Source organism: Notolabrus celidotus, chromosome 19 (assembly GCF_009762535.1).
Source record: "Notolabrus celidotus isolate fNotCel1 chromosome 19, fNotCel1.pri, whole genome shotgun sequence".
Lineage (NCBI taxonomy): Eukaryota > Metazoa > Chordata > Actinopteri > Labriformes > Labridae > Notolabrus > Notolabrus celidotus.
In genome coordinates, this window is record NC_048290.1 from 13800210 (window position 1) to 13814068 (window position 13859).

Below are 13859 nucleotides of genomic sequence, written 5' to 3' on the forward strand. Positions count from 1 at the left end.
TCCTATGAGCATTGCAAGAACAGGATGGTACCTCATCTTAGCCTGAACAGTTTGGCCCGAAAAAAGTCCTTGTCTTCATTAAGAAGCTCTAATGTGTCTGTTGTTTGGGAATTTTTGTGTAAATATTTTTATTATTTTATCATTTTCAGAACAAAGCAGAACAAAATGCAAGATTCACACTGTTAACTAAGCAGATTTTCAGACACAGATATGTACGGTCAACCCCACCTAAAGACGGAGAAGAAAAATAAATGAATAAATACTACTTCTTGAATAATAATGAATTAATACATTAATACATTAATACATACTAATACATTTTTTTTAGAAATATTCATAGTCACATTACTACTATCAATAATAATAATAATAATAATAATAGTAATAATAGTATCAATAATGATAATAATAATAATAGTCATAATGATACTAATAATAATAGTTATTGTAATACAAACCCATCCTTCCATTATCTTGACCGCTTATCCCGTTAGGGGTCACTGGGGGTTGGAGCCTATCCCAGCTGGCTTTGGGCGGAAGGCAGGTTACACCCTGGACAGGTTGCCAACCTATCACAGGTCAAATGTTTTTTGAAATACCCTTTTGAAACATTCTTTTCTTTCCAAGCCAAAAACTCTCTGTTACATTAATTTGGCCTTGTGGGTGACATACAGTCCAGATATGCTGTTTATGTATATATATGTATATGTAATGGTCTTGATAAAGGTCGTGTAATGTGTTCTTTTAAGCTGGCCACACACCAGATGACTTTTAGATCCTGACCGGCTTTAGAACAGTGGGAGACCACACACGTAAGGACAGTTCTGACCCTTTTCTGAGACAGTTAGACAACACACTTAACATTTGTTTCACAGTGGACTCCACAGAAACTCATGTGATCAAAAAAGACAGCGGAAGAGAAAAAAAAACATGGAAAACATACTTAATGGACTTAAAAACTATTTTAAAATACAAAATAACAGAGTTATGATCATGCCATTAATCACTATTGACTGAAAGTCTGTGATTAATTTCCATTAATGAATGAGTCATTTGCACAGTCGCAACTTTAGTCATTAGCGTGATAATTTGTCTAACAGTGGCTTAAAATGACAATGAACCTACCAGGAAGTCTTTAACTGGATGCAGCAGTTAGGAACATTTCTGCAAGTGTCAAAAAACTCATGAAAATAAGAATTACAGAGAGGTTAGGAGCATCCTGGGATTACGATACCATAATTATGCAGAATATCCAAACTTGATCCAAACTTTACCAGAGTTTGAACATCTGTATTTATGTTTTTAAGAAACTCAACTGGAATGAGTCCATTCTTATCACAGACAGACACTGTGCTGGGAGTTTCCCCGCCTCATTATGCTGGAATGTATGAATGACGTCCCAGCAGCCTTTCAGAGCATGTGCTGAATGTTGATCGATTCACGTAATTCAAGCTGCCTTTTCTGAATCCCATTCACACTCTGGACGCTGAGGATGAAATCCAAGCCGTTGTTCTTCTGCTGGAGACATGGAGGGTTTCCTCATTCTGCTTTGTTCTTGAAAAGTTCAGACCTTAAACCAGCTCACTGAGGCTCCTTTGTGCTCCCTGAGGTCAGCTGAAACTGGACTCAGTGTAATCAGTGTAAATAAGGAACTGTCATTATCAGCCCGGCGTCCCTGCACGCTGCTACACCCCTCCTCTCAGCTGACTCATTTTTCCCATGAACTGATGCAACTGTCAGTAAGCTGGAACTGGATGCTTTTATCTCTGACATGCAGTTTGCTCTCTTTTTTTTTTTTCGGGGAAACAAACTCGAGTCATTTCTCTCACTGGATGTTCCATATTGATGTGCGTGCTGCCGTGTATAGTATTAAGCTCTTTGTTTGGAAAGTCAGGAAAGAACAGTGTTGCATAACTGACTCCACATCTCAGGGAAATCTGCCCCAGAGTTAAAAAAAATCCTCCACAGGGAGAGGTGAAGAATAAGAAATGCAATGTCTTATACAACTTCACCAAACCATGTCTTTAAGATAAACTTAGAGGTAAAGGAAGGACACCGCTGAGAGCTCACTGCTAACGGACAAATTCCACCAGATCCATGTCCAGTCCGTCTCCAATCCGTTACAGCACCTGATCTTATTCTAGTCAATGTGTTAACTCCATCGACTGTATAAAATATGGACGTAGTATCCGTGACGTCACCCATGTGTTTCTGAAGAGCTGTTTTGAGGCCAATCGGCGGCGGCAGCCATATTGCTGCTGTGGAGCCAGTGTGACGTAAAGAGGCGGAGTTTGAGCCTCCTAGCAAGCAGCTACATTGTTCCTGCAGTCAGCTGTGCCTCTCATTGGAGGACTCGTAATCTCAGTATCTTCGAAATTGCCGCGTTAGAAACAAATCCACCCTCCTCACAGTGAGAGCACATCAAGAATTGAGCTATCCAGACTACACTTGTCTTTTGTACCAGACTGTAAACATGTTTATTTCTGCTTTAAAGATCGTTTTTGTGACGTCCGGTACTTCCGGAGCCAGCCTCAAGCGATGAACTGCAGCTTTTAGCACTTCCGCATTGGACTCACTCATATTTTTAGACCGGAGGTTCCCGCTTGTTTAACTCCCACTGGATCCACCCTTGTGCGTTCTGGCTGTGTCTCTGATCCGGCACACAGGAGCCCTCCGGATCAGATACGCAAGCTTCTACTTTTGCAGTGGAACAAACACATTATATTGCCTACTCTCCTTGTGATGTCCAAGGTCAGATAAGGGCCTCTGCTTTTAAAATGCACCTATCTACAGCTCTAGGTACTTCAATTAAGGTTAAATTGAATTAATTCTGTATTTATTTTTTATTTTATGCAACATTTTTGAAGGTGCATCCCAGAGTGTGAAGCCGGTTGCATTAAATAATCTTTATAGTGAGCTGCTTATGTGCATAAATAAAGCATCATCTGTTGTGTCAGCTTAAATGCTAATCTGGGGTCGATATTAATATCTGATTTAAGAGCTAGAATCAGAAAATATTGAACTGTTTAAATAAACTTGTTAGATAGATAATACTTTATTGAATTAGATGCTTGTCCAATTTGTTTTAAGTTAAGTTGCAAAAAGGCACCTAGAGTTAGATATTTTATCAGCACCACAATCCAAACAGAAATTTTAAATAATAAAGATTCAAGCATGATGATGATGATTTAATATAAAAGGGCTGGAGAGTAAAGAACACTATGGGGACGGGTATCTCAGCTCAGTCCTTCTCTAATGTCTCATTGTTTGACTTTATCACCCTGTGTAGGACGTTCTGCCACCCGACTGCACAAAAACAGGATATAAAAGATGCATAACAGGATAAAATCAGATATCAACCACTGACTCAACACAGCACCACACCTCTGACATCCACCCACATCCTCCCTGACCCACCAACACCCTGTTCTTCTTATACCACATGAGAAAACCTCTTGATGCATTAAAACACTGCAGTAATGTTCAAGCAGCCGAATCAGGAAACGCCATCGATTGCACTTTCTCTCCTGGATCTGTCTGCCCATATGGTCCAATTGGTAAAATCTAATGAGTAGTAACACCAGGATCATCTCCGCCTACAGCCTGTCTCATTGAAACATAGAGAAGGCCTGGACAGACTCCAGTGTGTTGGCAACAAATCCAGGCAGCTGCTGAGTCAGTGCACGCTCGGCTGCCGGCTTCCCTCTTACTACCGAGTGTCTGTCTCCCTCAGGCTGAGGTTTTTTTCTGCACAGAGCTGGCCCCTGGCATAGATTCCTCTGCTGGCTGTAATGAGGTGTGATCTGTTGCTGTGTAGTAGACAAGTCAGGAACTTGCAGCTGCACAAAGTACTAAAGCAAAATCGTGTGAACTGAGTTTGAACTGCTGGAATCCAACGATTCCCGACTTGAGCTGGGCATCGTACATCAGAGACGTAGAACTTCAAGGACTGTTTCTTGCCTCTGATTGATTGGGGTATTGGTTTTTATAGTTTGTTTGATAACTTTTATTGACAAACCACTTTTTGTTTTCAAGTTAAAAAACAGAAGCAAAGATAAATGGAGCTGAAATATGTAACCAGTTTACCTCAGCAACATTAGAAAATAAGGAGACCTCTTTTGATTTCTAAGACTGATTGCTCTGTTTGCACAGAAGTTTTAGCTGCTTTTATAAACCACATCATCCCCCACTTTGTCCAAAAAATAAAAGCTTTAATTTCCAAATGTTATATGTTTAAATCTTTTATCTTGCTGCATGGAAGGGTTTTGTTCAGTTGATACAATTTGTCCACGCATCAGATTCAAAGCATCTTGACGTACGTTCCTCCTGAATCTGCACAAAAGCTGCCGTCAGAGTTGTCATTATGTATTTTAGAAGGCCTGATATTTTTCAACAGACAAAGAAAGGAGCTCATATAACAGCTTTATGAGGTGAAAAATAACCCAAAAGAGAATTCATTAAATGCTGTGAAACATCCATGCATTTATTATCTACACTGTTTATCCTGTGTGGGTTGCTGGAGCCTATCCCAGCTGATTATACACATTTTTGCATAACTCGACATTGACATATAAATGGACATTTTGACTTGGTACCTATCAAGGTTTTCTTGGTTTTTGGAGCCAGCCTCAAGGGGACACTTGAGGAACTGCACTGCACAACGGCAGCTTGACTCCTCGGCCGACCACTGCTTTGCCTTGGAATCCATTTGTCTCTTTTATTTTTTCCCTGCAGGACAAAACACATTTTTTGTGTGTTTTTGATCAAGGGAACCCCGCCCCTTGCCCCTGACGTAAGTGGTTTGCGGTTCTAGACCAGCAAAGAGTTTGAGCCGCTCTGGAACGGGTTTTCCCGTCCAGGAGCCGGTTCATTCGCAGTCGAAACATGAAAAAACGGTTCTCAATTGAGTGCCGGCTCCGAACCAGCCCTGAAACTTCTAGGTCCAAAGGGGGTAAAAGACAAGTTGTCGTTGTTTGAGTGTTTCATTTTCAGATTTCCACCCTCTCTTGAAATTAAGGTGTTTTTGCCAGAATGAGCTGTGATTGTCGAATTACTGATTGGAAATGATCATTCCATCAGCGGGCTGTCATCTGATGACAGCTGGGTGTGATTTCTGTGTACGGTATGAACCAACGCAAAGCTTCAACAAGAATCAAAATGATTCTCAAAAAGTCTCTGAGAGTATTTGCCTGGAAGGATTTAAGAAGGAATCCTCTCTATTCACACAGGATTAAGAATAACGATGACCTCTGCACAATGTTTTAATCCCGTGAGGTTATACCTCGGACAAGTCTTCAGACAGGAAGACTCAAGGTTATGCTCCTCTATTACCCACATGGTGTCTGTAACATGGTCCTCATGCCTGGATGTGGGTCTCATTAAACACATCATTGCAAGTCCTGGTCCATCTGGCTCCGTGTGTCTGCGGAGAGGTCGGCCCATTATTTAGCCTTAGTCAGACGGTCTCCTCTGACACTATTCACTATTCAGCCGCTCTTCTGCTGCTGTTTCTGCTGCTGCTGCCGGGGATATCAACAGATTACCCGTGAGCTGACCTTTCATGGCTGAGCTCTTTATTTTTCCACAACACACAGCTGTAAACAATATCTTTCGCAGTAATGGCGGCTCATTTTCTGCATTATCTGTGTGCTTTACACTTGTGTTGTTGCTTCTGTAAAGAGGACTGACTCCAGAGAGCTCACAGGGTGTGTTAATGTGAGAATAAAGGTATTATTCTAATCCGTGAATGAGGCAGATGGCTGGAGGAGCAGATTGTGGGTTTGATTAATGACCAAATAAATGGACGTTAGTCTGCAGGACTGAAGGACACCACTCAGTGTTGTGGTTTTGGTCTTTGTTTTTAACTCCAAACTGTGCCAACAGTCCTGCCGGTGTGGAGAGGACAGCCATCTGCCACTATCCGTGCGTGCGTGCGTGCGTGCGCGTGTGCGTGTGTGTGAGTGTGTGTGTGTGTTTGTGTGTGTGAGTGTGTGTGAGTGTGTGTGAGTGTGTGTGTGTGTGTGTGTGTGTGTGTGTGTGTGTGTGTGTGTTCGGTAATGCCAGCACATGATCTTGCATGCTTGTGAGCCAACACAGTCTGTGGCATGATATTTTTGACATAGAAACCTGGGCCCGGTTGTGTTTTTCATCCGTGCTTGGTCTTATCTAGCCAACTTTTGTAACCAGATCATATCTTCTCCTTTCTGTAATTAAATCTGTTCGACTTCCCGCTTTAAAAAGCACCTATTTCAGATGAACATATTTCTGGTTGTGTTAGATCATTACTACAAATCACTGATTAAGACAGTCTTGTTTCAATGTTGGACTACATGAATGTTTGCATCAACACAGTAATGCGTTGACATGACGGCTGCAAGTGACAGATTTGGAGCCGTACTCCAGGCATGTTTCCAGGGGGGGTTATTTTGGTCAGCCTACCAGGACAGGAGGGATGACATATTTGGTTTTAACTGCAGCATTGCCCCAACTATGGATTGATGGATTGCCATGAAATTGGTACAGATATTCTTAACTAAAGAATGTTTTGTGCTGATTTTGATGATCCCCTATACTCTTCTTTTTTTGCTACTCCTTGGTTAACCAGTGGGAGAGAGTTATGATATGAAAGAATCATTTTGTTCATCACTAAAGATGCACATTATCTTTAGATTTTCTAAGCGGATGCCGTTTAGTGATAAGATTACAAATGTGATCATTATGTTTTTGTATTTTAAAATGTGTCGTTTATGCACACCTGAGGGTGGGAAAGGTCAAGATTTAGAGAGCAATGATACATAATATTATTCAATTACCAGTTCTAACTGAAATTACTGCTGGACACACTCACTGGACTAACTCGCGAAGTATGCCCGGAGGTGAAACTCGCGTCACTGACGATGTTGCTGATCAGACTGTTAATGCATGCAGAGATCACATCATTCAGGGAAATGTCTGCAAAGTAGCAGAGACTCAGGATACTATTCAGAATAAACCATTAGCTGATGAAATCCTCTGTCTCCTATGTCAGGAAAAGGTGGGTCATCTGTCGCTGTAAATTCAGAGATTATTTTTCATTCATTGCTTTAGCTTTGGGTCGTCTTTGCTGAACTTTCTACAGTTCTGAAACACCTGTTGAATCAGAATGGGAGCACTTGCAGTTTTATTGGTGCTAACGCTAGCTGAGGCTACTGCTGCTTTGTATTCCTTCAATCCATCCATTCAATCAAGTCATTCAAAAGGCTTGTAGTTTTAAACCTTTCTTCATCTAGGAATACTTGCTTGACATGTTTTGCATACTTCAATCTAGGGATGCACACAATTAATCGATTGTCGATTAATTGATTGTTAAGACATTACTCGAAACACGCATTTTTGTTTTCAATTTTCCATCACATGGAACAAACATCATGTGGTCTCATATTACGCTCAGCTATCAGGGAGGTGTTTTAAGTTTAAAGCATGTTTCGATGTGAATCAGCTGTTAAAGGTGTTGCGCACAGCGGAGACGCTCAGCTGGCGGCTGCGACTGTGCGTCAGGTCTCCGCTTTTTAAACGCAAACGGATCAATACGCAACTGCTGCCAACAACGACACAAGGGTTGACAACTTTAAACAGGACATTTCCCCACCTTTAGATACAAATCCAACAGACTGATGGGAATTGCTAGTACGCTATGTTTGCAGATGAGCAACATCAGAGCCGTCTGAGCTTTTCTGACGCTCGACTGATTATGACCCGGTTGCACTCCCGGCTGACTCCTGATCGAATACACACGTTTATTTTTCTCAATAAGAGCGAGTTGACAGAAAACTGGACACTGAGTCTGAAGGCTGTTTATGTTAGTGATATGAGCCTTCACATTATAAGACTATGTCCGCAGAGAATATTTTTTATGAGCCTGATCGTTGATAATCAGTGTTAAACATATACCCGTATTCAATACCATCAGTTATATGCATTTTGTTGCTGTAGAAAATATCCTTTTGGTGGAAAAAACTTATTTGGCATTGTTTTTGACATAAGAATGATATATATATATTTTTTGAATAATCTTTAATTGATGTTTTTTATTGGATAAACTGTCCTGTTTGAGTAATTAATGGTATTGAAATATTAATATTTGTCAAAACACAGACTGATAAAAACCATGCATCACTTTTCATTAGTCACCACAGCCAACCATATCTGACATCTGGTCTATAATGCTTTGATGTATGACCAGATGTCGACAAAATAATAAGTAGGTTACAGCTTTTAACATTTTCACTTAGTGTTTGGCGCTTCAAGGCAAATGTTTTAATGCCAACAATTCAAACTACACATCACATCACATTAGACTCTTGATCTTAGTTCCTGACATCCATAAATGTTCTTTTTGATTTGATTAATAATCCGTATTTTTTTAATACACATTTATAAAGTGATGCAGTATGCTCACTAACATCCCACAACTAGGTTTGCTTTTAATATCAGTAACATTTTGTCACTGATCCAACAGAAACATCACAACACCCTGATAATCCGGAGCATATAGAAATACAGGCACAGTGACAGATGATGACTGATGGGGATGTTCAGCTGTTTGGTTTATACACAATAACTCACTAATGTTATTATATATTTGACTTTTTAATGTTGGCGAAACAAAGAAGATCAAAGTTTAGATACTTTGTGAAAGGAAGAAGGAAGTAAAGACTCTCAGGTGTCACATTACTTCAGCTGAATTATCATTTAGAACGATACTTAGCTTATCGGTCTGTCTGTTGTCTGCTTATCAGGACAATGAGATAATACCGAGGCTGGGCCTCTTAATCCTCTGGCTTCTGTCACAGTGTGTGCGTGTGTGTGTGTGTGTGTGTGTGCATTATCTCTGGGTTTTCATTTCCTCACAGACAGATCAACAGAGAGACAAGAGGATGGAGAACATGAGGCAGTGTGGCTGCAGAGCTGCGGTGTTGTTCCTGCTGCTCACTTCAGCTTGTGTTCTCGTTGGTGGATTGCTGATATCTGAGCTACAGCATATCTGAGGACTGTACTGTATCTTCCTCATCTTTGAGTCATACATAAGAAGATGATAACTTTTGCTGTACTCAACCGCAGGCCTAGATAGACATGTTGCATAACTTCAACAGTTTTTTGTAGGTTAACCTTATCTACTTGTTAGCGAAATTGACAAAATGCATTACGCTTCCCTCTCTTGGCAGAAAGGATTTGACAGTGAAGAACAAGTCATTTACATCAGTTACCAGGATTTGGGATTGAATATTATTTGTTTTATTTCTTCTTCTTTAGACACCTTAATAGGACCTTAGCTTTATCTAACACTCATCACACAAACATCTTCACCATCAACGTCCAAGGAGTAGAAGTTACTGCAGAAAATACTGTGACAGTAGCTAGGCCCTGGATATGTTTTAGCTCAGTCATGTTTGTATACACCCATATTCTGCTGCAGAGGATGGTTTGAGCTACAGGTGACAAGACTGGGTTTGAATTTGGATGTCTTCTGAAAAGAGTAAAAAGTGAGAGGACCAGGGCCGACAAACGTGATAGTGACTGGGAAATACTAAAGCTGTTTGTTAAGCAACAAAGTGCAGATTAAAGTGGCCTGCAAAATAAGATCACAGGGAGCAACACATCTTATAAGTCACTTAGGAAGTACTTTAATAATCACACTAATCATACAGACAGAAGATGATAGTTCTGAATAATCTGCAGACAAGTCTTGTGTGATATCCTGAAGGTTTTTTTTCTAAGTGATCAGTTTGTTGAAGAAGTTTTTGAAATCAAGTTTTTGATTATATATGATTACACAAATATTTCATTCAATGTATTCTCAGTACTAAAAGTGATGCATTCCTGTGACAGGCTGAGTTATTATCTGAGGGGCACAGTGTTAGCTTGGTCTCTACCTGCAGCAGATGTGCTTTATGAACCAGCTCTCCTCACCTCCATGCATCTGTCTCATCATCATTGATGATTTTTACCCCTGGTGTGCGTTAGTGACAAAGACACAACACGGGGACGTCTGTTTACTATTTGATGTTTGCGGTTTTTGCTGCTATTACCGTAAAAGGCTCTGCATCTAGAGCTTGATTTATTCCAGTTTAGTGAAACATCAGACACCTTCAGTAAGTTTTGATCAACTCCTCGTCATCAAAGATGCAGATGCATTTCAGAGTGCCGTGAACTGACTGTCTGTCCAGTGCGCCTGTCACTGCAGGTACATTCAAGGACTGTCGTAAATGTGCAATACAGTCCTTTCATGGCATTTTTCTGTGAATACAGTCACAGTGGTCACATCAAGAATGTTTTGTTTTGACATTTTTTGTAGGGACAGGCTGAATTAATTAACTTAAGATATTACACAAGCAAAAGTTGTTGACAATTTTAACACTTGGTATAATCCTGTTACCAATATCTGATTGACTACATGAATTATTTAAAGAGTGAATATGTTTTGGCAAAAATCAAAGACTAACATTTTTTGAGTTTCTGCCGACTAAAGCTAGACTAAAACTATAAAGGGCTGAAAAGACTAAAATGTGACTTAAAACAGGCATTTTCGTCTAAAGACCAAGACTAAGACTAAATCTAAAATAGACGCAGAAATTAACACTGGCTTGCAGGAAGCAAAAAGTCATTGCATTTATCCAAACCAGTCAAACCAGCCTTTATTCCCATGCACCTGATGCAGTTTCTCCTCTCGTCCATGTGTTGACTCAAACGCTGTTCACAGCCTGTTGTGGTTATTAAACACTACAGCAGAATAAACATGACCAGCACTAAAGGGCTCTAATCATTAACCGAGGCATCACTCTGAAGAGACTCATTCTCATGCTAGTCAGAACAGTTTGTGCCCGTGGGCTGTAGTTCTTATAATGTGGTGTCCACACTGACTGCAGGACATTAGACAACTCTCTTTCCTGCCAAAGAAAGAGAGTTGTCTAATGTTCATCCGAGGGCGGCCTGTTAGAGGAGAGTGTAATGACATAAGAAATAACATGAGGAATAACAGGGGGAGGGGAGATCCATGAGAAGAAAGTTGCAAAGTGGAAGTTTCTCGTTCCTCCTCCTGTAAAAATACCAGTGAACATGTGAAGGATGTTTTGTTTTCAGACTTTACTGTATATTGACTCTGTCTTTCACCCCCCTCTCTTTCCACAGCCATCAAGGTGAACTGTCAGGGCACCTGTGGGATCTCCAACAAAGTGAACGACAGCTCATGGACCGTGGAGGAGCAGTACTTCAACAGCACATTGTCGGTTGCTGACAAAGGTAAAGAAGTCAAAAAATTTCAACTCTCCTGATGCTACAAAGAACTACAGATTCAACTACTTGCACACAGAAACATTAAAACTTGAAGAATTGTCTGACATCTGTAAAGGATATCTCTTCATTTGTGAAAATAGAGGAGCCCAGAGGAAAATTTTACTGCCCAAGGCTTTCTCTTCTAAGTCTCCAGAGACAAAATTGAGATTCTCACTTCAGTCGAAATGGTCGACCGGCCGGGAATCGAACCCCTGCGACAAGGACTGTAGCCTCTATATGTGGGGCGCTTAGATTGCTAGGCCATTAGCACCCAAAAGAATCCATCCCTTTAATTGTAATAATCTGGCTAAATCTGGTCAGCCCTTTTGCGGCCCATATTTTAAATAAATGGTCTGTCATACCTGGTATGAAATCTCTATCTTTTGCAATTTCTCTCAAATACACTAAATCTTTGTGAAGTTGTTTTGTTCCAAACAGACTTGTAAAGGAATGACCATATTGTAAAGTCAAAGAAGAGATCATTTGACATCTAAATAGCTGATCTTGCAAGTGGTTCAAATGTTTTAATGAGACTTATAAGTTTGTGGACAATTACATTGAAATCTTAATTTTGCAGGGCACTATAAATGTTCATGGAAAGATGAGCTCAGGCTCTTTGCTCCATCTGACATCATAAGACACAAAAACTGAGTCTGACAAAAACAAATGGATGAGGTTAGATTGAGACAATTGAGAGAACTCCCGGATTTCTCCACCTGAGCTCAAAAGGAGTCACAACACTTGAGAAATACCTGAGGATCATTTCAGATTTTGACGAGATCTCCTTTTGAACTAAAAAGGGAGGCTAAGCTGAGACTTTTTGCAGCTTTTTTGGGGGGGCAAGAATGAGAAACAGGAGACATAAGCTATAGTCTCATTTTGCTTATAAAACAGATCACATTGTTGTCTAGGAGACATCAATGAAACACTTTTAAGATCTCCTCTCTAAATTTATTTTCCTATGGGAGTAGCTGTAGGAAGAGCGTACAACCTTCTAGCCCAAACAGGTGTTTTGCTGTGGCTCTGGCGCTCTCTGTCCTCTTTCTAACATCTGTTTTGTTGTGAGGGTATGGTGGGAGGGGAAAGCTAGCTTTAAGGGGAGGGTTGGTTATAGGACACAGGAGCTTACTGTGAAGCCTTCTTTGAGTGTTCAGAGCTAATCTTGACAAAAAACAGGTGAATAAAGGGCCATCCTTTAGAGAAGTTTATAGTTTAAACATAAGAAGCAGTGTTATGGTCCTTTTAACAGCACATCACATTCCCTTCATGTGCATTTAAGTGTTCATTCTCTGATCTGAGAGGACGACAGACTCTGAGTCTCAACATCCCTTCCATAACAACAAGTCTGAGGTGACTGAAGCCTTTCACTTCATCTGCTTCATGGGAAATCTACAGCAACAGGCTTAATCTCACAGCAGCAGCTGCAGGTTTTTTCAGCCCTGTAGTTCAGAGTTAGAGTCTCAATCAGTCAGAGTAACAATCTCCTGCAGGGAGCGGATGTTCCAGGCTCTCTGCACGCTGCCTTCCTGAGGTGACATGGTCATCAGTGTCAGGCTGGGTCCAGTGAGAAGGTTGAACAGGCTGCACAGAGAACAAGTTGAATGTTTTCTTTGCTTCAGTCCATGTGTTCATCCCGCCCTGCTGCACCGCGGCTCCGCTCACCCTTGGGGAAAAGAAGCTTACGCAGCCTTTTGTTTTGAGCGTGATCTTCCATCTTTTGTAAGTGCTGACGATACCGCCCACAGCCAGAAGGTGAAATGTGCTGCTCATGCATGAAATGTGTTGTAAATGCAAATGGCATAGTTGAACTTAATGGCAGTCACTGGAGCATATAATTCATGCTGGACTAAACACTAACAAGCAGTCTGATGTTGAACCCTCTGTGTGTGCTTCAACATGCCGCCTATATCACGCCTTTATTCTACATACTGTACTGCTGGAACGTCGTCATCTCTGATAATGTACTTCAGAAAGATGTTGAGGTGTTAGTACTTGTGTTTCCATTTGATACAACTATGAAAATCCTGCTTTTCAAATCATCAGTTTTCATGATACAAATATTATACCGTGCATTTTAAATATCATGATCTGTCCTCAGCTGGCAAATATTTCAGTAGTTTAATGAAATTCTCCTTCTTGAAGTGAACAACAAGCAAATAGTATTCTGCCATATTTCAAGAAAACTCCAAACATCAATGTAGTTAAGTTCAAATAAGTAACATTATGAGATAGCACCACAAAGGTTCACATTATTGTAACAGACAGCACGACCAAGCCCAGAGAGACTGAGAACTTCCCTCCTCTGTGTTTCATCTCACATCCTCATAATGAACAGATTGTTTGAAGCAGCACAAAGTCATTTTGGTCTCCTTTTACATGATTTACCCCATTTGACTGGAGAGAAAGTAGGACTATTGTTGGATCAAATACCAAACAGGGAAGTGAAACTGAAGCTTCAAAGTCAGCAAAAAGCAGGTACAAACATGAACAGCTACCTCACAGTGACACCCAGACCTGTTTGAAAACTGCTGTTTGAGCTTTGTTATCAT

General features: G+C 40.6%; 1 protein-coding gene across 1 annotated transcript in view; it reads left to right on the forward strand.

Annotated features, from left to right (window-relative positions):
- Window positions 1-13859, forward strand: part of arrdc1b (arrestin domain containing 1b) — a 49035-nt gene that overhangs the window by 14861 nt on the left and 20315 nt on the right. Inside the window, exon 2 of the mRNA XM_034710094.1 lies at window positions 11167-11277. Coding sequence (XP_034565985.1) covers window positions 11167-11277 — 111 coding nt within the window. The remainder of the gene's footprint in view (window positions 1-11166; window positions 11278-13859) is intronic.